Here is a 22,810-nt window from a genome sequence, read left to right as displayed (position 1 = left end):
CCTCAGGTTCCTGACTGCGTTCCCGTCTGTCTGCCCGGGCTTTGTGTGCGCCTGTTTATATTTCTACCTGTCTGTCTGCCTGCTCTGTGAAGTCAGGCCACCAGGGCTTTTTTTTTTTTAATTGCTTCCTCCCTCCAACAGGACCAAAATACCGTGAAGCACAGCAGTGCAGTCTGTGTCTAGAAAGTGTAGACAGAGAGAAAGAGACAGAATTTGTGCCTACACTTCACAATCAATCAAGCATTCTTTATGTCTTTATTCATATCGTTTACTTCAACCTGAGGACTCTTGTGCATTTCCAGAGCGGATGAGCTACTTATAAGTCGAAGGCTTCATCGTACCTTCAGCTCTCACACCTGTGTAGTGGAGAATAAAAGCTGGAGTATCAGGGTGTTTTGTCTGACAAGGGGATTACGAACTATTTCTGGCTAACTGCCTCTGCTCTAAAGGATCTGAGACAGACATCGCCCATCAAATTACCTTACACCCATGCACATCTTTTTTTCCTTCTTCCTTCTTAAACTGCAGTGCTGGCCCGAGGGATGGCACTTGTTTCCAATTTTCAAAGTGCCTGGATTAAATTGAGTTAAATTGTGTTTCAAAAAATCATTCATGTTATCTAGTTAGAATTAGATAAAGTATACACTGTGGTTCTGCTTATCTAGCTTGGGCCACATGTGAGAATTTGAAAGTTAAGGTATGACCTGCGCAACGTGTGACCCGGCTCTGTATTGTTCACAAGGAGAAAAGAAAAAGATCATAAAAAGAGGCGCAGGAAGAGGACGAGGATAAGAGGAGACAATGGTGTGGGGGGCAGGAACAGGGTGGAAGGTTTATTGCAAGCTCACACTTTTTTTCCTTTTTTTTTGCTGCTGTTTTTACCTGTCTCATTTGAACAAACATCAAGTGCGAAACGGTCTCGTGGACGTCTTTCTCCATAAAGCCCCGTTTGTTTCATGAGAGAAGTTACTTTCTTAAGCTTTTTTTTGTTTTGTTTTTTTCACTAAAATGTGTAAAACTTAAGGATGCCTTTGCGCAGCCTTTGGATAATTTTTTTCAGGCGCGTATCAAGCCGCAGCCGAAAAACTGTGTATGGGAAAGAGGGTAAAGAAAATGCCTTCATGTAACAGTGGTGCTGTTTACTCTGACTTTAACTAAACTCATCTTTCTTGGCAGTTGTTTGGGTGAGGCATGACAGACATGTACACAGACTCAAGCTGTCCAAATATGAGCGCAGCGAGACGAGGACTATCCGGGTAGCAGTTGCCCCATAAAAAGTCTTATGCAGGAGAGAGGGAGGTGAAGACCATACAGTGTATGCAGAATAACAGGGAATCAGACAAGATATGAAGAGACCGAGGTGTGGACTGATTTAAAGAGAGGAGAGCAAAAAAGTTTGCACAAATGCACACGTGGGCGTTTCACCGTTTGGAGCGGTTTCTCTAAACAAACCTCAGAGTGGCACAGCAGGTAAATGCTATAATTCATTGGAGTGCACACAGCGCCCCAGTTCAGACAGAGAAAGGGAGCTCTATGAGGTATTATTGAAGGTGAATAGTGCGCGGTGGTGCCCCAACTAGATAAATAAACTCCCAGCGTTCAGGGCCCGGGACCTCACTGGTAGAGAGAACAAACAAGACAGAGTCAACCTGGGTCACTTCTAAATGTTTATTTCACCCCCTCTCCCTCCATCCCTCAATCCAAGACTACCTCATTCCATCTCCGTTCTCAGCATCCCCAAAACACACACACACGCTCTTCAACAGAGAGCCCAAGACCACCCCCCAACAAATAAACACACACTGAGCAGCTACAGATACATCTGCATATGACAGACACATGGCTCTTGCTTCTACTGAGACAGGAAGCACAAAAGAGCGTGCTCTACCTTCCCTTTTTTAAAGTCTTGTTTGTTTGGGGTTTTTCTTTTTTCTTCTTCTCTTTTTTGCCTTTGGTTGTAAAATAAAAGCTCTTCATATATTTATTGGGTAATGAGTATCACCGGTTTACAGTGATAGCATAAAACAGGTCTTTGGGCTGAAAAAAGGGCACTGGACTGTCAGGCTCTTTGCTACATTGAATGCGATATCCTTAGAAAGGCCGCAATGCAACCGAAAATGGGATAATAAAAACTCAATCAGTATAGTGTGGCACCCTTTATCTCTTCGCTGAAGAGCAACCTTTGTCTCTGGCTGTGGGGTGGGTGCAGGGGGGAATAAAGCGACACCAGTCACCTTAGAGTTTGCACCATTTGCCTCTGTCTTTACACCGTGGAAGTATAAAAAGTGAAGTGAGAGGGGCTGGAGAGAGAGAGGGGGACTGAACATTTTCTTGGTACTTGGGAGGGAAAAAAGAAATGCTTCTGGGGCTCAATAAATTCATTTCTCATCTGAATGAGACCAGCAACGTGGAAAAATTTTGCTTTTCAGGCGGGGATGAATGTATGTTTCAACCACACATTAAGCAGCATTAGCGGTCAGTGGAGTGTCTAATGTGACTATTTTTCACAGTGGCCAACACTGCCCATGATTAGCATAATTAGCAGAGGCAAGCCTATACATATGGAAATAGAAAGTGCCTAAATGCCAGCCCTCGTGGAAATTTATGTGTGGTGGCTAACACCACTGGCACATCTGAATAGAAAGTAAGTGAAACTGATTTTTCATGTTGTTTTTGCTGTTTTATGCAGTTTTTAAGGTGTGATTTGGAGACAGCTTTTTATTTATGTATTTATTTATTTTTTATTTTAATACCAGGGAAAAGTTTACAGGACAAACAGAGACCACATTTGTTTTTTTGTGTGTGCGGGTAGTTTAGCTCATTTCCTGAGTGAATGGTGTTTTTGACAGCTGCTAAACAGATACACTGTATTTCTATAGGTAAGATAGCAAAGTGCCAGCTTCTCTTTCTTGCCCCTTGCCTCACCCCCCCTTACATCCCGACTCTGGCATTGTTTTACTGGCTGGGAAAGTTTTGGTCCATTTGCTTTTGTTGAGGGGAGAAAAAAAAACGTTCCCTCTTTATTTTATTCTGCTGTTTGTTGGGAAACATCTGAAAGAAATTGAAGGGTTGAATGACAAAAGGGTCTGCATTCAGTCTGGAGCTGTACTGACGGATTCTATAGAGGAACAGCCCATCTGCTGGGGTGCAGCCTGCTTTAGGCAGCGCCCTGGCTAGGGAAAGCCATAGGGCAGGACTGGGCTGAAGAATCCAAAGTGGAGATTCTGGTGGGTCCAAAAAGAAGGGGGCCTATTTGGGTGCCAAGATGAAGGAATGAATGTCTCATTTAGCTCCATTGCTGAAAATCAAAAGGAAGTAAAGCAGCTCTTTTGTGAATAAAACAGTGGAGAAGGAAGTAAATCATAGGGAAAAGACAGCAGGCGAGGGATAACTTAATCTATATTTCATATTGTTGCTACGCGTGATAAAGTAGCGTAGCAACCTTCCCTGAACTATATTTTATCAAAGGAAGTTTTGTGTAGAAATCGGCTGCATATTTCTTCTCATCTTGTCATGCTGTGTAAATCAGGAAAAACTTCAAATGCACTACATAGCAAGTAATAGCATACATGTCACCTTCAGCCCTCTTCTTCTTGAGTCTTCCTCCATAGCAGCGTGGGGCCTTTCAGGGGCCCCCTAATCCAGCTAATCTACCACACTAAACTTTGAAGGCGGCCTGGTCTGACCTAGAATGGCCTGGAACTGGGACTAGGTACCCATAGCCACAATAGAATAGAATAGAAACAGGCCTTTAAAGGTGGTCTTGGATCATTCTAGAAGCCAGATGTTTTATTGAGTTAGGAGATGCTGTCTGTTTGGCTTGTAAGGATGGAAGGGTCAGGTGGGTAGGAAATGACTGAGGTTGGTGGAGACCGAGTCCTGTTTCACCTCAGTACACACACACACACACACACACACACACACCGGCACATGAAAACACGCTTTCTTAAAAACATTATTATTATTTTTTATTTTTTGTACACCCACAGCCATGAAACCATGTCAGGGCTTGTTATGACATTTTCCCCTCGCTTTTCACTTTCCCAATGTCGTAACTGTTGTGAAAGTGCTTTTAGTGGTGAAGCTAGTAAAAGAATTCACATGTTGCACCCATCAGAGTCGAATTGTTTGCTAAAATTTGTAAGATGGTGGTCGAGTATCGCGAAAGCATCTCGACAAACCGATGGGATGTGATTTAGAGCTGCGATCATTTGTGTTCACCCATCTCCAAGCCCCCCATTTTTATTTTTTATTTTAATTTTTTTCAATTTTGATCATGTTGCCAAACAAGGACTAATATTTCATGTTTCAGAATCGCTCGTGTAATAAACTTCCCAGCCACTGGGCTGTTAAAACCCAGCTTTACACCCTCAAAGGTGCTTTCTTCCCAGGGTGGGAAGAAAGTTTCTGGGAACTGTCTCTTTAAGGCTGTGAGGAGCGAAGCCTGGGTGAAGGGAGAGGGTAGAGGGGGGGAAACTGAAAAAGAGTGAGAAAGGGAAAAACAGCCTCAGAAAGAGAGAGAGAAAAGGGGGACGAGGAACAGGGAAAGAAAGGTAGAGACGGAGAGGCTTCTTATGAAGAGAGTGGTGAACTTGAGCAGAGCTGAGTGCTGGGGAAGCTTAGAAGTCGGGTGGTTGGGGCCGGACCGGGGGTTGAGGAGAGAAGGCGAGAAAGAGAGGGAGAGAGAAACGAGAGAGGACTGGCTGCCTGGGTGGTCCAGATGGGAGGAACGAGACACAAATAGCTATAATTTACTTCAGGAGGCCTGTAATTACAGAGCCAGAGTCTCTTCGAGCCACCCAGTTCCTGTTGGGATCAAAACCCCACGCTGCAGAGGTTAACATACGAAATGTCAAAAAAGGTTTAACAGATGTCAAAGAGGTCCTCAAACGGAAAGTGTTCAGTTTTTTAGTGGTTTTTTTTTCCTTTTTGATTGGAAATTAGTGGGGCAAGAAAACCCAAGCGGGGCCACGAAGATTAAAATGTTTTACACTAAATCTCGTATTTACACTTCATGACAGTATGAAAATGACTTAATAAAAGTTAAATCTCATTTTCTAACATTTCCAAAATTCCAGGCAGAATTATTTCTTTCACATATGTCCTGCTGTGGTTTATAAATACATTAGCTTTAAAAAAAAAAAAGAAAAAAAAGAAACGTTTTTGTGCAAAGAACATCAAACAAGAGCGTGTCCCATTTTGAAGTGTTTTCTTTGTGAGATGCACTAAGCCCGACACCAGTGACTGCAAATAAACAAGGTGACCCGATAGTGTCGAGGCCCTGCGAATGTAATTAAGCCTTGAAAGCGAAGCCTAGAAATATTGGACTGTGTCACAGAGGACCGCAGTTCTAACCTGATCTCACACTTTTGCGGCGTAGGCTGAATAGTTTGTTTTTTCTTTTCTCCCCATCAATTATGGGAGCCTGTTCCAGCCAGGGGGAGGTCCAGAAAGCGTGAGGGAAAAGGGAGAGCGGGAGAGTGTGAGAGAGAGAAAGAGATGGGGAGAGAGGTAGATGGGAGAGTGTTAAAAGGATAAAAGAAATAGATGCTCGGAGCTGCGAAGTGCAGTGCAGTAAAATTGGGTGAACGACTGACAAAAATTAGAATCAAGAAGGTGGTAGCCCTAGTTTCTAAACTCCCACCACTTCCCTCTTTTCTCCCCTCCCTTCTGTCTCTCTGGGGTTGTCGTGTAGTGGGACAGCAAGAGGGGCAGACGGGCCCTCTGTGATCCAGCGCGGCATGTTTCATGTCCACTTGGCACTGGCACAGATCCCCCCGGCTGGCAAACTCTTTTCAGGGCAACCTCCTGTAATTAGGGGGCTGGGGTCTATTGCACAGCACAACATAGCTCGCTCTCTCTCTTGCTCCCTCGCTCTCTCTCTCGCTCTACATTTTTTTTCATCCGCTTTCTAACTTTTCTCTTCATCACCGTCTCTGACAGCCATATTTCTTTCCTCCACGAATATATTCACCGTTCTTTATCCATTCGCACTTTTATGTCTTTCAATGCCATATCACAAGAACACCGCTGAGGAAGCGTTGCAGAGAAATACAGAGTCTGAGATGAACACATTTTCCAATAAACAACCTTTAAAGGTTGAAAACTGTGCATAAACATCAGGAATAAAAGATGAAGTGCCCATCATAATTATTTTTTTACGAGTTCAGATTGTCCCGGTCTGTATCTGCTGCTCTAAACAGAGCAGCAGTAGAGTGTTTTGGGGGCATCAGAAGGCTGGTTTCACTAACTAACAGGGCACATCTGTTTCGCAGAAGGAGCCAATGAGAAGCTGTATTACTCATTTCTCTTGGCCAGACACTGGCTTGTGTGAAGTGCCTTCAAAACCAACACTGGCGAAGGCCAAGGGCGTTGGTCAATATATGTGTGTGTTCTTGTGTAAGTGTGTGTGTGTGTATGTGCATATGTACGCACAAAACCTACTCTGTATTAGGATACAAATGTGTGAGTGTCTTTGCGTGTGCATTAAAGAAAATCTATCTATCTGTCTATCTAATCACTTTTCATTTCTACTTTTTTAGCTGGCAGTCGTGTGAGCACAGAGCTTCGCTACACAAGGGAAAAGCAGGGAGAGGAGTCTGTATTTACCTCACAGATGCTTATCCAGACCCCCAAAGAAGAGGGCACAAACATTCTCACCCAGGAAGCTTTGCTGGTTCACATGGAAGCCGCGCTGTCCGCCAGCAAAGTGCAGGTGTCATTGTTTGGAAAGTAAGTGGACATGCTCTGTGAAGATCTGCTGCGCGCACCCATGTGTTTTTTAATAAAACTTTTAATCTAAAACCTTTATTTCTCTTAGATCATGGGATCTTAATAAAATATGCTATAAATCTGGAGTCCCCATTATAGAGAACGTCATGATCGAAAGGGTAAGTCGATGAAGAAATATCTGTTTTGTTTTGTTTGGGGTTTTTTGTGTGTCTATGTTTATTTATCACTGATTTGTGATGTTTACTTCTTTCTTTTCTATTTCCTGATCCCAGATGATTGACAAGCTGTTCCCCTGTATGATAATCAGCCCATTGGACTGCTTTTGGGAAGGGGCCAAGCTACAGGGAGGCTCTGCCTATTTACCGTAAGTCTTGGAATATTTGCCATAACTTTTTTTTTTTTTGGGTGCACTTTTAAGCACTTCATTGACAGCTTGGCTGTTTCTATGCACTGCTTCCATCTGATCTGAGTAGAGCTTTTGGAGGGGTCCGTCACTTTTAGCACATGATGGATGGAGACATACAGTTGGGCTTTCAGTAGTCTATCAGTGGGTGCTGTGACTGACAGTGCTGGTCAGTAATAGAGTTCTTTTAGGGCCCAGAGAGGGACTGAAAGGGGGTGTACTGACAGAGAAATTCAAAGAGAGAAGGTTAGAGAGAGATGCAGCGGGCAAGCAAGCGAGGCAGGGATGGAGAGAGAGTAGATGGCTGTAACAGCAACTGGGTGGTGGGTTGGTAGAACGGAGGGCGGGGAGGCGGCGGTGGCGGCGGCGGCGGTGGTGGTGGTGGCAGGGGAGCCCTTTGGGTCAGACAATGGTAAGCATTCTTTCAGTTTACGAGTGAGTGTCCATCAGTGCAGGGGCCCCGGAGGAGGGAGGGGGGCTGGCTTTGTCAGCTCACGGCTAACACTCGGCATTCTCATGGTAATGCCCCGGGCTCCTAGCTCCCAAGTTGTCCAACAAATAAAATGGGCAGTATTCAAGCCCCAAGTCCCCCGAGAAGGACAGAGAGAGCCTACAAGACAGTTAACAGTGGAGTCTGGGCGTATTTGGGCATTTGGAGATTCTATTTTTTTTTCTGCAGGGGATAAAGTTCTCTTGAGAAATTGAGTCACTGAAAGGGATCTCTTTTTTTCCTCGTCAGAAGTGATATTTCAATTGTGTGCTTAGTTTAGAAAAGATAGTTTAGATCATAGCAGATGTTTCTTTGCAGAGGAATTATTTGTTTATGTGTGTGTCTTAGCTGACAGCGGTATGTTGCATGACAAGCCAGCACATACAGAAACAAACACAAGTTTCCCATCCTTAGCATCTCCCTGTTGGCTTGTGTGAAAAGCATAGCACCAGAGAAAGAGAAGGGGGCCTTTGATGAATCACACATCTTCCAAACATTCACACAGTGCTCAACATCTGCTGTTATTTATTAAATGTATTTAACTTCTTCATTTATTTGTTGTCGTCGTTGAGCTTACGAGAGCCTGTTGCATTCACTGGCGGGACTGTCCCTTTATTCAGCTTCTGCTCCAACCATTTTTAAAAAAAAAAACAACAACAAAAACCAACTCAAAAACAGAAGAAATAAGAGTATGATAGAGAGCAAGAAAAGGGGAGGGGGGATCGGGAAAGAGAATGAGTGAAGAGTGGGAGAGAAAGAGAGTGAGAGAACTGGGGAGAACAAAAAGCAGCAATCTATGAAAAAACAAAAGGGCCCAGGCCCGGTCCAGTCAAGCAAAAACTAGCTGATAAAGGAGTGTCTTTGCAACCAGCAGCAAAAGGGGGACCCTGGTATGTGGGAATAGGAAAGCAGCTCTCTTCATGAGCCATCGGGAGGAGATTCAGCTTGGAGTTCAGATACTTTGGGATAATTTTATTTCCCTTTGTCTCGCTGAATCACAAACCACAAACATAATTCCTCCAGTTTTTCCAAAATTCTTATTTTCCTTGAGCAAGTGCATTACATTTCCTGATGTAGGCCACATTGCAGAGCAAACCAGCGCAGTACAGATGAAGCTAACAAACAGGTTATTTGTCCATGTACATTTCATCCCTCGCCCGTTTTCCCTTTCCCTGCCTTCCATCCTCCTGGCCTCTCCCTTCCCTCCCTCCTTATCAAGATGTTTGGGAGGCAGAGGTAATTGTTATGACTCAGTGCAGGGCATTGAGGAATGAAAGTGAGCAGGCAGCCACTGTGCCTTTTCCCTGGGCATTGTGGCAGCGTGAAACAGGATAATAAACGCTATTTTATCCTGTATCTGCAGCTAGCCTCCTGTGTAGCCCACCACAACAAAGGAGCGAGAGAGAAACTGAAGTAAAAGTTTTCCTGCCCAGAGTAAACATTAGCGAAGAATTCAAAGCCACGTAGCCGTGTGGGCACATGCTCATAAAAGCTATTTTACGTTGCCTTCCTTCCTTAAGTTCCTACAAATAATGTAAAATCAGTGTGTGTGTGTTTGTTGCCATTATAAAGTGTGTCTTTGCTCTGCAGGGGTATGCAAGATATCCAGTGGATGAATCTAGATCCAGTCAAGCTGATGGAGGAGCTGAGCCAGTTCACCTCACTGGAAGGGTTCAAGGAGATGCTGGACAAAGCCCAGGTGATGCACAGAAAAAATTACATGGATATCTTTACTAAACAAGGCTGCGTGTCATCTATGTTTACACCTCTTATTGTGTACTGAGACATCTCTAACATTGTTTGATTCCTCAGGTGGGACATGCCTACATGAACAGACCATGTCTAGACCCCTTAGACCCTGACTGCCCCCTCAGTGCACCTAACAAGGAGCTAGGAGAGGTAACCTCGCATGAAAGAGTGCAACTTTAGTAATTATTTACAGTGCACACAAAGTAAACCAAAGAGGCGCGCATATTGACATTTCTGCTTTCTTATTCAGAGTCCTGACATTGCTGGCCGTCTCCAGGGTGGTTGCCATGGTTTTAGCCGGAAGTTCATGCACTGGCAAGAGGAGCTCATTTTGGGAGGGCGGGTCAAGAACAGCCAGGATGCTCTGCTGAGGTGTGTGTGTGTTTTTGTGGGTATATTTATACATTGTCTTCCTCTTGTGTGATTAAAGGATCCAATAGCAAGGATGCGACGTGATCACTACCAGCCAAGTAGGCCACGAGTTCCCCTCTGAATCTATGGAACCCCCTAACAGCAGTGAAGACACATGCTAGGAATGCCTCATATCGAGAGGGATCAGTTTCCTGAATGACCCCGGTCTGGGATCAGCCAATTAAAGATGATTGACAGTCACATAAAGCCCCACCACCCTGCTGCACATTTGTTGTGTGCAGGACCAAAGAAGAAGAAGAAAAACAAGGAGGCGAATAACACTCAAATTCACTTTTATCTAACCCAGGGCTCTTTATAAGACAATCTTCAGAGTTCAACTGGCTATAAAAGCATGGCCAGTACAAATGGAGTGAGAGCACTGGGTCAGAGCCCAGATCAAGCCCCCCTCCACAGACCCAAGAGAGCCTTGAATGAAAGAGGATTCCAGGCCCATCTGCAAGAGCCACACTTATTCTTGGATGTGATTTATGATCATCTCTTTCACATTTTGAGCGGCACTGCTGCTTGCTTTGCCGGTGCCAAGAAAACCTGAGGACATCTGGGACTGCAGCCTAGAGATGAGCAGACAGACTAGATAACACCTGCTTTTAGTTGTTTACACTGGCAGATGGGCAAGCAGGCAGGCGGACAAATCTTAGAAGAGAACGGCACCTGCTTTCAGATACAAGGGACATCTAAACACTCAGACTTAATGGTTACATTATGGTTTTTTTAAGAGTCGCTCATCATTCCTGATGTGTACTAAACTTTGTTTGCATGTTTTGCAGTGCGGAGGCTCTCCAGACCATGTTCCTGCTGATGAGTCCTAAGCAGCTATATGAGCACTTTAAGGACGACTACGAAATCCACGACATTAACTGGAATGAGGAGAAAGCCACCGCCATCCTTGAGTCCTGGCAGAGAAAGTTTGTCGAGGTATGAACTCGCGCACAGATTTCACGCTCCTTTAAACGCGCCATGCTTCAAGGACAGCAGGGCAGAAATAAAGATATTTTGTTGTCACTGAGATCATGTAGGAGGAGGGGGAGAAAAATTAGAGCTCATTTCCTTGTCCTCATGCCATCTTCACTGACACACACACATAAACACACACACAAGCGCACTGAGACTTTAATCTGCAGTGTCTGAATTCCATCAGTCTTCAGCTCCCTTGTAAACTGAATCGCAGGGCAGACCAGAGCACCGGGTTAGTGTGTGTTTGTGTGTGTGGTAGGCCAATCGTCTCCCTCTCTGTCAGGACCCTAGTTATAGGAACAAGCTGTTGCTGTGATAGCTGACACCCACCACGGCGAGGCTAAGCACAGCGGGAGGGAGGGGCATTTGGGGAGGGGAGGAGGGGTAACAAAACTCAAATGTAAACAGAGACATGAGGCCCCCCCAGCCCGACATATTAAAGTACAAGCGCAGATCTGTACGAGATAGCAAATGATGGTCGAACGCTTACAGGTAAATGGCTTTCAGGCGCTTTGGTTCCTTCATGGGCATGAAGTACCAGGAGACGCCTTCTGAGCCATGCGATCCCATCCTTTTTCACCTTTGACCTCACAACCTCTGGCATCTGTGCTCATTACTCCTCAGTTGTCATACTTATGCACGCACACACACATGCTAGCACATGTAAAAACACACTCGGGCCGTCTTACTCGCTTTCACAGCCATGCACATTTCAAACAGAAATTTTAGGGGGTCCTGAGATATAGGGCTGTAGTAGTTTAGGGGGATTTTGAACCATGTGTGTAACAAGGTCCATATTCCTTCAGTTGCTCTTCCACAGTGCTTAGTTATAAATTGGGTAGTATGTTTTTTTTTATTCTTCAGCAGAACGCTTTAACAGTTGATTGATGTTTCCCCATCAGGTGGTTCACCAGAGTATTCCAGCAAACTCCAGTCAGTCCATCCACGCTTTCTCCACCACAACCCTCAATGACATCATGAAATCCTTCTCTGATGTCAGCGTCATCAGGGTGGCTGGAGGATACCTGCTCATGGTGATTATAGTCACTGACGTTTGCCCATTATTAATGGATAATAAGTATCTTGTATCATTTCACTGTCTTCAATAATAATACATTTTCTCCTCTCCAGCTGGCTTATGCCTGTGTGACCATGCTGAGATGGGACTGCGCCAAATCCCAGGGGGCCGTGGGGTTGGCTGGGGTGCTGTTGGTGGCTCTGTCAGTGGCAGCTGGACTGGGTCTCTGCTCCCTGCTTGGCCTCTCCTTCAATGCCGCTACGACACAGGTACAACATAAAGGGAGCGGCGTACATCATTCAGTTCATAAGCACATTTAAATTTAAGGAGGTCCTCCTTTGATTTAAATCACAGAGTTTGATTCCACATGCTGAATGACCATTCAGACCCTTTATTCTCGACTGATGTTTTTCCTATTCCAGGTGCTTCCCTTCCTGGCACTGGGGATTGGTGTGGATGATATGTTTTTGTTGGCTCACTCCTTCACAGAAACTGAAAGCAACATACCCTTCAAGGTACCTTTAAAAGCCTCTTCTCCTCTCTTCCCTTGTCCTGTCCTCTTTTTTGCTCTCTTCTGATTTGTGTCTTCTGTTTTTGTTTTTTGCTTTTGTAAAGGAGCGGACAGGAGACTGTCTGCGTCGCACCGGCACCAGTGTGGCTCTGACTTCCATCAACAACATGATTGCATTTTTCATGGCTGCTCTAGTACCCATCCCTGCGCTCCGAGCTTTCTCATTGCAGGTATGTTTTGCAGACATACAGAGACACACGCCTTCACACACATGCGCGCATGCATAAACAAGCTGTACACAATCGCACACCATGAGGCCTTGGGCTCCTTTTAAAATGAAAGAGATAACTTAAAAGAGTTGACATTTATTCAAAGCAAGCAAAGCCTTTGTTCCTAGTTTTATTGCCACTGCACCTAGAGGGCCAACGTTTTTTGTGTGTGTGTGTGTGTGTGTGTGTGCATGTCTTTGTGTGTAAGTGTGCATATATATTTATATATATATATATATATATATATATGTAATGCGCATATAATATGTATAATATGTTTAATGGGGAATAATCAGAGCAAAGACAGCGATGAACAGACAGAGACAGAAAACGGCAGGGAGAGGGAGGGAGTGGACCAGTATATCACTGGGCCGTCAAGGCGGTTTTCTCTGATCTGTGACTAACTGTGGGTGGTCTGAAACACACAAGCTCGCACACAAATACACACACAAAGATGGACACACTCTGGAAACCACAGCCAGTTAGAATGTCAGCTTCAGGGGACGGGTGAGCGGGGAGGCTGTAGCTGAACTGGTGAAGGGTGATGGTTTTGCTCAAACTTTATATTTATATATATCTTTCTATATTTTTTTGTGACTTCTTTCTTTTCTTTCCCCTCCTGGCTCGCTTAGTATTCGTGGCTGGTGATTTAGAGAAGAGCTTTTCTTTACTTACCGGGCTGTGGTGTCAGGAATTTTAAAAAAAGTCTTGACTCTTCCCAGTTGGGCTGGTGTGTCTGTAATTTTATATCCTGTTCAGTCTCTTCTTAGCTCTATCTTGCTCTTATTTCACTCTGTATTTTTTTCTCCCTCTCCCTAGGCGGCCATTGTGGTTGTGTTTAACTTTGCCATGGTGCTGCTCATCTTCCCCGCCATCCTCAGTTTGGACCTCCACCGTCGCGAGGACAAGCGTTTGGACATCCTCTGCTGTCTCTACAGCCCGTGCTCCGATCGCGTCATCCACCTCTCCCCTCAAGAGTTATCGGACGCTGGAGAACAGCCTCACACGCCAACAACGGCGCACACGCACCAGTACACTGCAGGCTCGACCATCACCACCAGCACCCAAATCACTACGACGGTGCAGGCGTTCACGCAGTGCGACGCGGCAGGCCAGCATATTGTAACAATTCTGCCGCCTACCTCACAGATTTCCACCAGCCCTCCTTCCATCATCCTCTGCCCTCCCTCCCAGCCTCAAGGTAAACTGAACTCTATGATGATTCTGACAATACAGCAATTTATGATACTGGAATGCTCATTTCCTGCTTGTATTTCCTCCTTTTAGCCGCCTCTCCTTCCCCCACCACCACCTCTGTGCCAGACCCCTATGGCTCCCAGCTCTTCACCCCTACCTCCAGCTCCACACGAGACCTCTTAGCTCAGGTGGAGGACTCCAGATCAGGGAAAAAGTGTGTACCGCTCCCTTTCCTGCACTGGAACCTGTCCAATTTTGCCAGGGAGAAATATGCCCCTCTGCTCCTTAAGCCTAAAAGCAAAGCAGCCGTGGTTGTTCTCTTCCTGTGCCTCCTGGGCCTCAGCCTGTACGGTACCACCATGGTGCATGACGGCCTTTACCTGACCGATATCGTGCCACGTGACACCAAGGAATACGACTTCATCGACGCTCAGTTCAAGTATTTCTCCTTCTATAACATGTACCTGGTTACTATGGACGGATTCGATTATGCCCGATCTCAAAGGCTGTTGATTCAGCTGCACAACGCCTTCAACTCAGTTCGATATGTGGTCAGAGACAGCGACAACAAACTGCCCCGCATGTGGCTGCACTATTTCCAGGATTGGCTCAGAGGTAAGAATTCAGAGTAATGTTATTTTGGGCTTTTTTTTTAGAGGGAGTTAGGTAATAACTTCTTCTTTCTGTCTCTTTCAGATAATGAGTCTGCTATTTAATGCATTAGGTTTTTTCAGACATGCTTTTTGCTAAAGACAACAGTGAGTGGGTTAATGGGTGTGGGGGTTACAATGTGCAAAGGGTGAGTGGAAGTTCAGTCATATTGTCAGACTGCATCCACCTGGGCTTAGAGGTGACGTACTCGCTCACGGTTTGAGGTCATAGGCTATCTTGGCATGTGTGTGTGTGTGTGTGTGTGTGCGCGTCCTTAGGCTAGAATGTGTCACAGATCCAGTGAAGAAGAAGTAATAGCGATCAGGTCAATCTGATCCAGAAAAGGAAACTTGATATTCCACATTTTCAGCATCACTGCTCACACAGGCAGACATGCAGAAGAACTGTTATGATAACAGAAATCAAAGCATTTATAAATGACAGCCTCAATAATCCTCTCTCTTCTTTGTGTGTTCTTCCTCACACACAGGTCTTCAGGCGGCTTTTGATGCTGACTGGCAGGCAGGCAGAATTACCGCTGACAGCTATCGTAACGGCACAGAAGACGGGGCTCTGGCATACAAGCTCCTGATCCAGACTGGCTCCAAGAAAGAGCCTTTTAACTACAGCCAGGTGAGTTTAAAAAAAAAAAAGATAAAAGGCTTTGTCTCATAATATGTTTGCTTGGCATTATAGATGAAAATTTAATCAACAAATGCAAATTTTTTCTAGCTGACCTCTCGTCGGCTGGTGGATGTCGAGGGTTTGATTCCCCCAGAGGTTTTTTACATTTACCTGACAGTCTGGGTCAGTAATGATCCCCTGGGCTACGCTGCATCTCAGGCCAACTTCTACCCTCACCCCAGAGAATGGATTCATGACAAGTATGACACTACAGGGGAAAATCTGCGCAGTAAGTCATCTGATTTTGGTCAGAGTGGATGCATTTAAAGGTGACTTACAGTGTGAATACGAAATCACTTTACCTTCTTTTAATCTCCTCTCGCAGTCCCAGCTGCAGAGCCCCTGGAGTTTGCTCAGTTCCCCTTCTACCTGAACGGCCTTCGTCAGGCCAGCGACTTTGTGGAAGCCATCGAGAGCGTGCGCACCATTTGCGATGAGTTTGGCCGCAAGGGTGTGTTCAATTACCCCAACGGATACCCCTTCCTGTTCTGGGAGCAGTACATTGGCCTCCGACACTGGTTCTTGCTGTCGATCAGTGTGGTGTTGGCCTGCACCTTCCTGGTCTGTGCGATCCTCCTGCTCAACCCCTGGACTGCAGGCATCATTGTAAGTGGATAGCTCTTCATCCTGCACTCCACTTTTTTATTCCTTCATATCATGCATTTTTCCACATCATTTCTGTTTTGTTTTTTTAATTCTCCACCTCATCCTAACTTAGCATCCTTAACCCCTTCCTCCCTCTCGCTCTCTTTATTTTCACCCTTCTCAGCATAGCTCAATAACACTGTCTAGGGGGCCCCTTTTTTGTCTGTTGAGGGCCAGCATGCACACACACACACACACACAAGGCCCTTTGTTATTCTAATGTGCGCTCTGCGAGCCTAAAAAAAAAAAAGGAAATGCAAAGGAGCAAGAAAGGCTTTACCCTCCTGAAGCCTCTACCTCCAACTCTCTCACTCCTTTTGTCAAAGGGAGAGGGAGAGATTTGGGGACAGGACAGATCTGCCCAGTTGCGACCTTGGCCTGCACAACCCATCCATCAGGGATATTTGTCTGTACGTGTATGTGCGTGTGGGAGAGCGGAAAAGAGACAATCTGAGTGGTCAACAGATGGATAACATTTCACACACAAGCTGGTGGGACCGGTGGTCCTCAAAGACCCCAAACTCACACAGAAACACGCATCCCCATAGCCCCATTAGGGGTCTGTAGCTCAACTACAGAGCCAGTTTCAGCAGGAATGCGTTTAATTTAAGCAGCGGCCCACAGCAGCGCTGATTGAGACAGCAACACAACACAGTCTCTCAGACAGAGAGGCACAGCTACGTGCATGCATGGTCTCCAAGCATCAACCGGCATGTGAAGGCTTCACCCAGCCTGTATGTGGTCGAGCAGTAAAACAGCTTTTATCATTTCCAATTTAACTATGCCCCAGCTAAAAGCCCCCGCTGGGATCAAAAGCTGCCGTTGGCCAGGAACTGCTTTCTCCTCCTTGTTTTCTAAGGATTGTTGTTGCTGTTTGTATTGCGGTGTACAGTAACACCCCACATGAAGGCATTCGAAAGCTGTGGCACTGCATTACTTAGCTGTTGTATTAAATGTCAGAAAACAATAAAATGAGCGACACAGGCTAAAAATCTTGTGGAAGAAAAATGAAACAAGATAATTTGTTATGGACAAGTAAATGTGAATGTGGTGCAAACACTTTGCCTTTGGTGCTGTCAATCTCTGGTGTTAAGCACCTATGGGAAGGAAGAAGAGAAAGAGAAAGAAGGAATATGGGAGTGGGCGAGGGGGATGGGATTAACCCGAGGGTGGGAAATTTGATCTCATGTCATTAAGATCTTGACCACAGGGTCAAAGATTCTGGCAGCAGGACTCCGCTCCATCTAGAAAGAAAAGCATTATCGTAGTTGAAATGCTTTAATTTTACAATCTCGTTTAGCCATATCTTCTTTTTTCATCCTACTGTGTTGGCTGGCTTAACATTTCCTGCACTGGAAAAGTGGTAACGCTAAATTTCATGTGTGCTTTTAGGTGTTTATCTTGGCCATGATGACTGTGGAGTTGTTTGGCATCATGGGTCTAATTGGCATCAAGCTGAGTGCCATTCCTGTGGTCATCCTGATCGCTTCCGTGGGCATCGGAGTGGAGTTCACTGTTCACATCGCTCTGGTAAGGAATGAGCAGCACCTAACCACCTAACCACCTAATCATACCTAATAGAAGAAAATGCATTACAAAATATTTTATTTATAACTGGCGAAAAGTTGGCTATTTTAAAATTATTGAGGTGTTGGCTTGCTCACTCATGGTGGCAACCTGCTTCCGTGCACACTCTACTGTCTTGTAGCATAGTGTTGTAATCCTCAACAAAACCAAATGCAGGAACTAGGGAGCTTGCCAAAGCCTCACCGCAAGCACAAGTTTTGTGTGATCGGCAAGATTTCCAACTCACTTCTCTTCCCCACCTTCCCCCCTCTCTCTTCCGCAGGGCTTCCTGACAGCAATTGGCAACAGAAACAAGCGCTCGGCGGTGGCGCTGGAGCACATGTTTGCCCCGGTGGTTGACGGAGCGATCTCCACGCTGCTGGGTGTTCTCATGCTGGCCGGGTCCGAATTTGACTTCATCATGAGGTAAGTGAGTGTGAGTGTTCATTCGGAAAGGTCATATGCTACCTTTAGAAGAATCAGCATTTTGTGTGGAGCCGGTTGTCTCATCTCACTTTGGGTGCAGTAGGAAACCTCACTTTGGAGGTCTACATGCAGGTGGAAGTCCTTTTTTTGTTGTTTTTGTAGACACACGCAGAGACACACAAACAGTGACAAATAAGCACCTGGTTCTGTCACTCTGGGAGCGCACACACATCTGACTCCTCGAGCTTGGAGTGAAACAAATGGGGAAAACATCAAGGGTGTGTGTAGCAGCTGCTTGTAAACATGGAAGTGTTCTGCTGCCCACTGGGTGGTGTCTCCCTCTCACTCTTTCACGCTGTCTCTTTCACACATACACAGGGGAATCTGTAAAAATTCCTATCATCTGTTTGGCATTCCCGCCTTCCACGTTGGATGCCGTAATGAAAAAGAAGTGGAGCTAAATTTGAACTGGTCAGATGCTCTGCGGCCCACCAACAGACCCTCTGTTTGTGTGTGTGTGTGTGTGTGTGTGTGTGTGTGTGTGTGTGTGTGTGTGTGTGTAAGAGAGTCTACACTGGTGAGTGTACATTGTGTGCGCATCTGCTCTGTGTGCGTGTGTTTTCTACCACTGTTTCATGGTCAGAGTGGAAAAAAGGCGAATACCTCCATGTTTTTCAGCCGAATGTGGTCTCGGCCCAAACCCTAAACCACAGCCTTGAGCTCACAGACTGCAGCAGGCCTCCATGACATAAAAAGCACAGTTTTCTTCAGAAACGGAGACAGAAGCAGAGGGAGCAGGAGACGTTTTCTGAGGGTGGCTTCCGTACAAGGACATAAGGTCTTTGTGGGTGGCTAGATCACAGCCTGATGAGTAGATCTTCCAAAACTGTTGGATTACACTCATAAAGAAATGTACATATATTTAGGTACCGGTAGCGGGAATTTGAGAATACCTGGGAAGTTGGGTTGGAATTAAGGGTGCCAGAGCAAATTTCCAGTACTTTTTCTCTGCTCACGTTTTTGAGAGACAATTTTCAAAAAAACAGAGCGTGAAGGAGAGACAGAGGGGACTCGTCTCTGTTGGAGGTCTTGTTTAGCTGTAGCTGTAGCTGATTGGGGGAAGCCAAGGCTGGCTAGCTGGGGAGTAGCATAAATATACTGCTGTAAACATCTCCTGGCCTTGTAATGCACTGAATAAACAGCACGCCTAATTCAGCTCTGCTCAGAGACCTCTCTCACACACATACTTACGTAGAATGTGCATGCATGCAGGCAGGCCACAAGTCAGTGCGCACGCACGCACACACACGGGTGTACACACGTGGAGAAACGCACATACGTACATGCGTGTAAGCGCTTACTGTCTCATTCTTACACACACACATACGACTCTGCAGGCCTGACAACGAATGGAAAAGATTACAGTTTATATAAACAACAGAATTCCTAACAGTGAGACGCTGTTGGAGGTCCCACCAACGTCTCACTCTCTTTCTTTCTGTCTCTTTTTCCGCCACGTAAAGAATTGTCATTTTGGGGTAAAAGCAAGTGAGCTCAAATGTGGACGCCATTCTAAAATAGTAATGATAATATTGATAAACTATTTATCATTTCGCCATCTGCAGGTGAATGCGCATTAATTCGATTAAGCATGCTTGTTAAATATGTGCGTCCCCGCAGGGTTTTGGCAAAGCAGCTTATGAATATCCTTCTGATAACAGAGGAAAATAAGGACAGCTGCTAGAGAGAGAAAAGAGCAAACATATCAGACAAAAGAGTGACCTTTGTCAAGTGAGGTAGTAGTAATAATCACTGTAGTAGTCCATTGAGAGGGAATGTTTCCATAACACTCTGCAGCTATTATCCTTGTCCTTGTTGGCTTTTTTCCCTCATACCAACTGTCATTTTTTTCCCTCCCTCCCTCTTTTTTTTCTTGTTTTACCTCTTTAAGTCTGGCTGGTGGTTAGCATCTCACTGTCTCCCTGCTTTCTGTTAGTGTTTAAGTGGAGTCCTCTCTAATTTTCTTGGGGAGCTCTTTCTTGTGGCCTGCCTCCACCCCTGGCCTCCTCAGAGCTGTACAGAGATGGAAACACACACACATACACACACACACGCACAGTGTGAGCAGAAAGAAAAAAAGAAAACGAGCGAGAGAATATCTTGTAGCAGCAGCAGTGGAGGCATCAAAGCATGTTTTAGTTGGACTAAGCAGGGAATCAGATTTGCCCCCACCACCCAACCCCCTCGCCTTTGATACACAAACACTGGGCTTTCCCTGTATTCTTCCCCAGAGCTACTTCCCTTCCTCATGTGCCAACTATGTGTGTGTTTGGAGTGTTTGGAGCCGCACACACACGTGTGTTTTTGTCCATTTAAAGAAAAGAAAAAAAAATGTGTTGCATAACAAAAATGTTAAATAGAAAAATGGATAAAGCAAAAAAAAAAAAAAAAAACCCCAAACATTTGTCAAATGTTAAATGTCTTGTACTTTGTGTGAAAGTGTCATGAGCTTGGCTGACAGTTTTAATGCATCTGTATTTTAGCCAAATCCCTATAAAACTTAGCATGCAAAAGAAAATAGGATTAAATGAATTGCAGCTCTGTCACTGCACGTTCCAGTTGATTGAAAAAATTGCCAATAGGCTAAAGAGAGATGACAGACCTGCTCTGTCCTTTGGCATTTGTCTGATTTCAGGATGGTTAAATGCATTAACAGATATCAGTCACTACTGCGTGTTACCGTTTGCTTTTATTCTGACACTGATTCTTTGTCGTGTCTGTTTTCGGTTCACGCCCAAACTAACATCTCATGTCTCTCCATCCTTCAGGTATTTCTTCGCTGTGCTAGCCATCCTGACTGTTTTGGGGATGCTTAATGGCTTGGTTCTCCTCCCAGTCCTCCTCTCCATGATGGGTCCTCCGGCTGAGGTCACCCCGGTTGACAATGCCAGCTGCCTGCCGTCACCTTCTCCAGAGCCTCCGCTGCCTCCACCAATGACCCATCACGGGTACTACACAGGCCACCCCAACCCACGCTCTCGTCAACAGGCGTTTTCTGAGTCATCAGACTCTGAGTATTACTCTGAGTTGACCACTACATCAGGGATTGGGGAGGAGGATTATAAGTACTGTGAACGGAGTGCATACTTAGCATCGCACACCAGCGTTCCACCAGCAACATCTCATATACTGCTGGAAGCGAGCAAAGACCCGAGCTTCCCTAAACTTACGGTACGCTGCATGAGCACGCAGACAAATTAAGCTGCCCTATTGTTCATCAAATCTTCTGAAAGTTAACTGTAAACATTTCTTTGTTTTAGGTGGTGAAGCCATTTAGAGAAAATGCAACAGCTCCTGGTGGGAGGATTGAACCATTAAGTGAATCTTCCTACATTGCACAGTCTCCTCTTGGATCCCAGGTTACATGCTGGGATGAAAACAAGCGGGAGCAGCAGAGGGGCTCCCAGAGACTCCAGGCTCAGCCTGGCCAACACTTACCCGGCGACAGAGCCCACTTTCCTGGGAGGACTTTTCAGAGCGGCCCCAGGTTCCAGAACGTTAGAGGGCCTCAGCCAAACAGGACTAAAGGGCTGAGCTATAGCCATAGCAACTCAACCCTGCCAACACAACAAGGCTCCGCTGGGGGACCTGTTACTATGGTTACAGCCACGGCTTCTGTGACAGTGGCTGTCCACCCGACCTTGCCGGGAGCAGCATACCAAGGCTACATGCATGAAGGTTTTGACACGGACAGCGAGTCGGACTGTTTTGAGGCTGCTAAGAGGACATGTGGTGACAAAACAAACTTTTCTTCATGTAAAAGAGACTCTCTAGAGCTCCAGGACTTGGAAGCAACACAGGGCCAGACAGAATATCAGCTTGACAAGACACAAGGTGAGCAAAGTTTTCAGGCTTCTTTGTCACTGACAGTAACATGTGACTGTGACTTAATGTCCCCCGTGCCTAAAGTCTGATCGCTCTCCGTCTTCTGTCTGCTGCAGGTGAGCTGAGGATCCAGGCACCCAAAGACTGCTAGACCCTCTCACACACCTCGCCCTCTCTCTTCGAATCTCTGGGCTACTCCCCAGAACGTCCACATGGCGTCACGTCACACATTGACAGCTGTACATAGACTCTAAAGAATAAATGAGAGGTTTTACTTCAAGGACGTGTTAAGACGAAAAAAATATTTCTTTTAAGAATTATATAAATTTATGAGTATATATTTTAATACTAAACAAGAGGGAAGCTATTTAAAAGAGTACTGTATAACTTGGGTATTCTCTTGTGTAAAAGTTCAGATGTAAAAGATTATCTTCAAGTGGGGTGGTTGATTTTTTTTGTTTCTTTTTTGGGTTTTTTTTTTTTTTTGGGTTGCCCCCCTGCACTGTATAGAATAAGAAATGTGCTATATGTTTTCACAAAGCTGAGATGTTATTAAGATTATAGGCTATTGAACATACATGGTCAGTGTTTTATTTCTATTTGTATTATGTTCCTTTTTTTGCTGCTACACTTCAAAAATAATTTTAAGCAATTTGCCTTAAAAGAAAAATGCAGTACCCCTCCCTCCCCCTTCTCCTGTTAGCATCTATCACAGTGTTGCGCTGTGAGGTATTCTGTATCTGACAGACTCTCTGCCATAGTGTGCACTGTAAAAACTTACACAGCAGATGGTGTTTTCTTAACAGTAGTAACCGCCGTGCCTTCACTACATCACCCTTCCCCTGTTATCACAGCATTCAGAGCTCAGTATTATGTTGTAATTGTATAAATATGTTTTTATCGCTTTCTCTTGTCGAGACACAGAATGTGTACCACGATTGGCAGTGATTGGCTGACGCTTGTCACCATCTATCTGAAAATGGTCGAATGTGATCAGTCAGCCATCATGACACGCTTAATTCATATTGCCTGTGCCCCAACGGCCTCTGCAGTTTTAAATTACTTGAAGGAGCTTTGATGTCTTTTTTTTCCTGCAGTTTTTGTAAGCTCTACAGTGGGTGATGTTTACTTTTGTCACTTTAACAAAAGTGTCGTTCACCTTGTCGTATTAGTTTTGAAAGGGAATCTTAAAATTCAC

The 22,810-nt window shown here is 45.2% G+C and overlaps 1 protein-coding gene across 1 annotated transcript in view; it reads left to right on the top strand.

Annotated features, from left to right (window-relative positions):
* Nucleotides 1-22,246, top strand: part of ptch2 (patched 2) — a 26,766-nt gene extending 4,520 nt beyond the window's left edge. Inside the window, exons 3-23 of the mRNA XM_005721301.1 lie at nucleotides 6,543-6,732; nucleotides 6,821-6,890; nucleotides 7,005-7,096; nucleotides 9,216-9,324; nucleotides 9,438-9,524; nucleotides 9,625-9,746; nucleotides 10,574-10,721; nucleotides 11,663-11,794; nucleotides 11,892-12,047; nucleotides 12,201-12,293; nucleotides 12,394-12,519; nucleotides 13,378-13,759; nucleotides 13,846-14,370; nucleotides 14,897-15,039; nucleotides 15,139-15,319; nucleotides 15,416-15,696; nucleotides 17,128-17,265; nucleotides 17,585-17,727; nucleotides 20,556-20,958; nucleotides 21,048-21,621; nucleotides 21,729-22,246. Coding sequence (XP_005721358.1) covers nucleotides 6,543-6,732; nucleotides 6,821-6,890; nucleotides 7,005-7,096; nucleotides 9,216-9,324; nucleotides 9,438-9,524; nucleotides 9,625-9,746; nucleotides 10,574-10,721; nucleotides 11,663-11,794; nucleotides 11,892-12,047; nucleotides 12,201-12,293; nucleotides 12,394-12,519; nucleotides 13,378-13,759; nucleotides 13,846-14,370; nucleotides 14,897-15,039; nucleotides 15,139-15,319; nucleotides 15,416-15,696; nucleotides 17,128-17,265; nucleotides 17,585-17,727; nucleotides 20,556-20,958; nucleotides 21,048-21,621; nucleotides 21,729-21,763 — 4,130 coding nt within the window. The 3' untranslated portion in view covers nucleotides 21,764-22,246. The remainder of the gene's footprint in view (nucleotides 1-6,542; nucleotides 6,733-6,820; nucleotides 6,891-7,004; nucleotides 7,097-9,215; nucleotides 9,325-9,437; nucleotides 9,525-9,624; nucleotides 9,747-10,573; nucleotides 10,722-11,662; nucleotides 11,795-11,891; nucleotides 12,048-12,200; nucleotides 12,294-12,393; nucleotides 12,520-13,377; nucleotides 13,760-13,845; nucleotides 14,371-14,896; nucleotides 15,040-15,138; nucleotides 15,320-15,415; nucleotides 15,697-17,127; nucleotides 17,266-17,584; nucleotides 17,728-20,555; nucleotides 20,959-21,047; nucleotides 21,622-21,728) is intronic.
* The last annotated feature ends 564 nt before the right edge of the window (nucleotides 22,247-22,810 follow it).

The sequence above is a fragment of the Pundamilia nyererei genome, unplaced genomic scaffold (genome assembly GCF_000239375.1).
Source record: "Pundamilia nyererei isolate P.nyererei 1_Seehausen unplaced genomic scaffold, PunNye1.0 scaffold00004, whole genome shotgun sequence".
NCBI lineage: Eukaryota > Metazoa > Chordata > Actinopteri > Cichliformes > Cichlidae > Pundamilia > Pundamilia nyererei.
The sequence above is the reverse complement of the archived record's forward strand: the minus strand, read 5'-3'. Positions and strand labels throughout refer to the sequence as shown.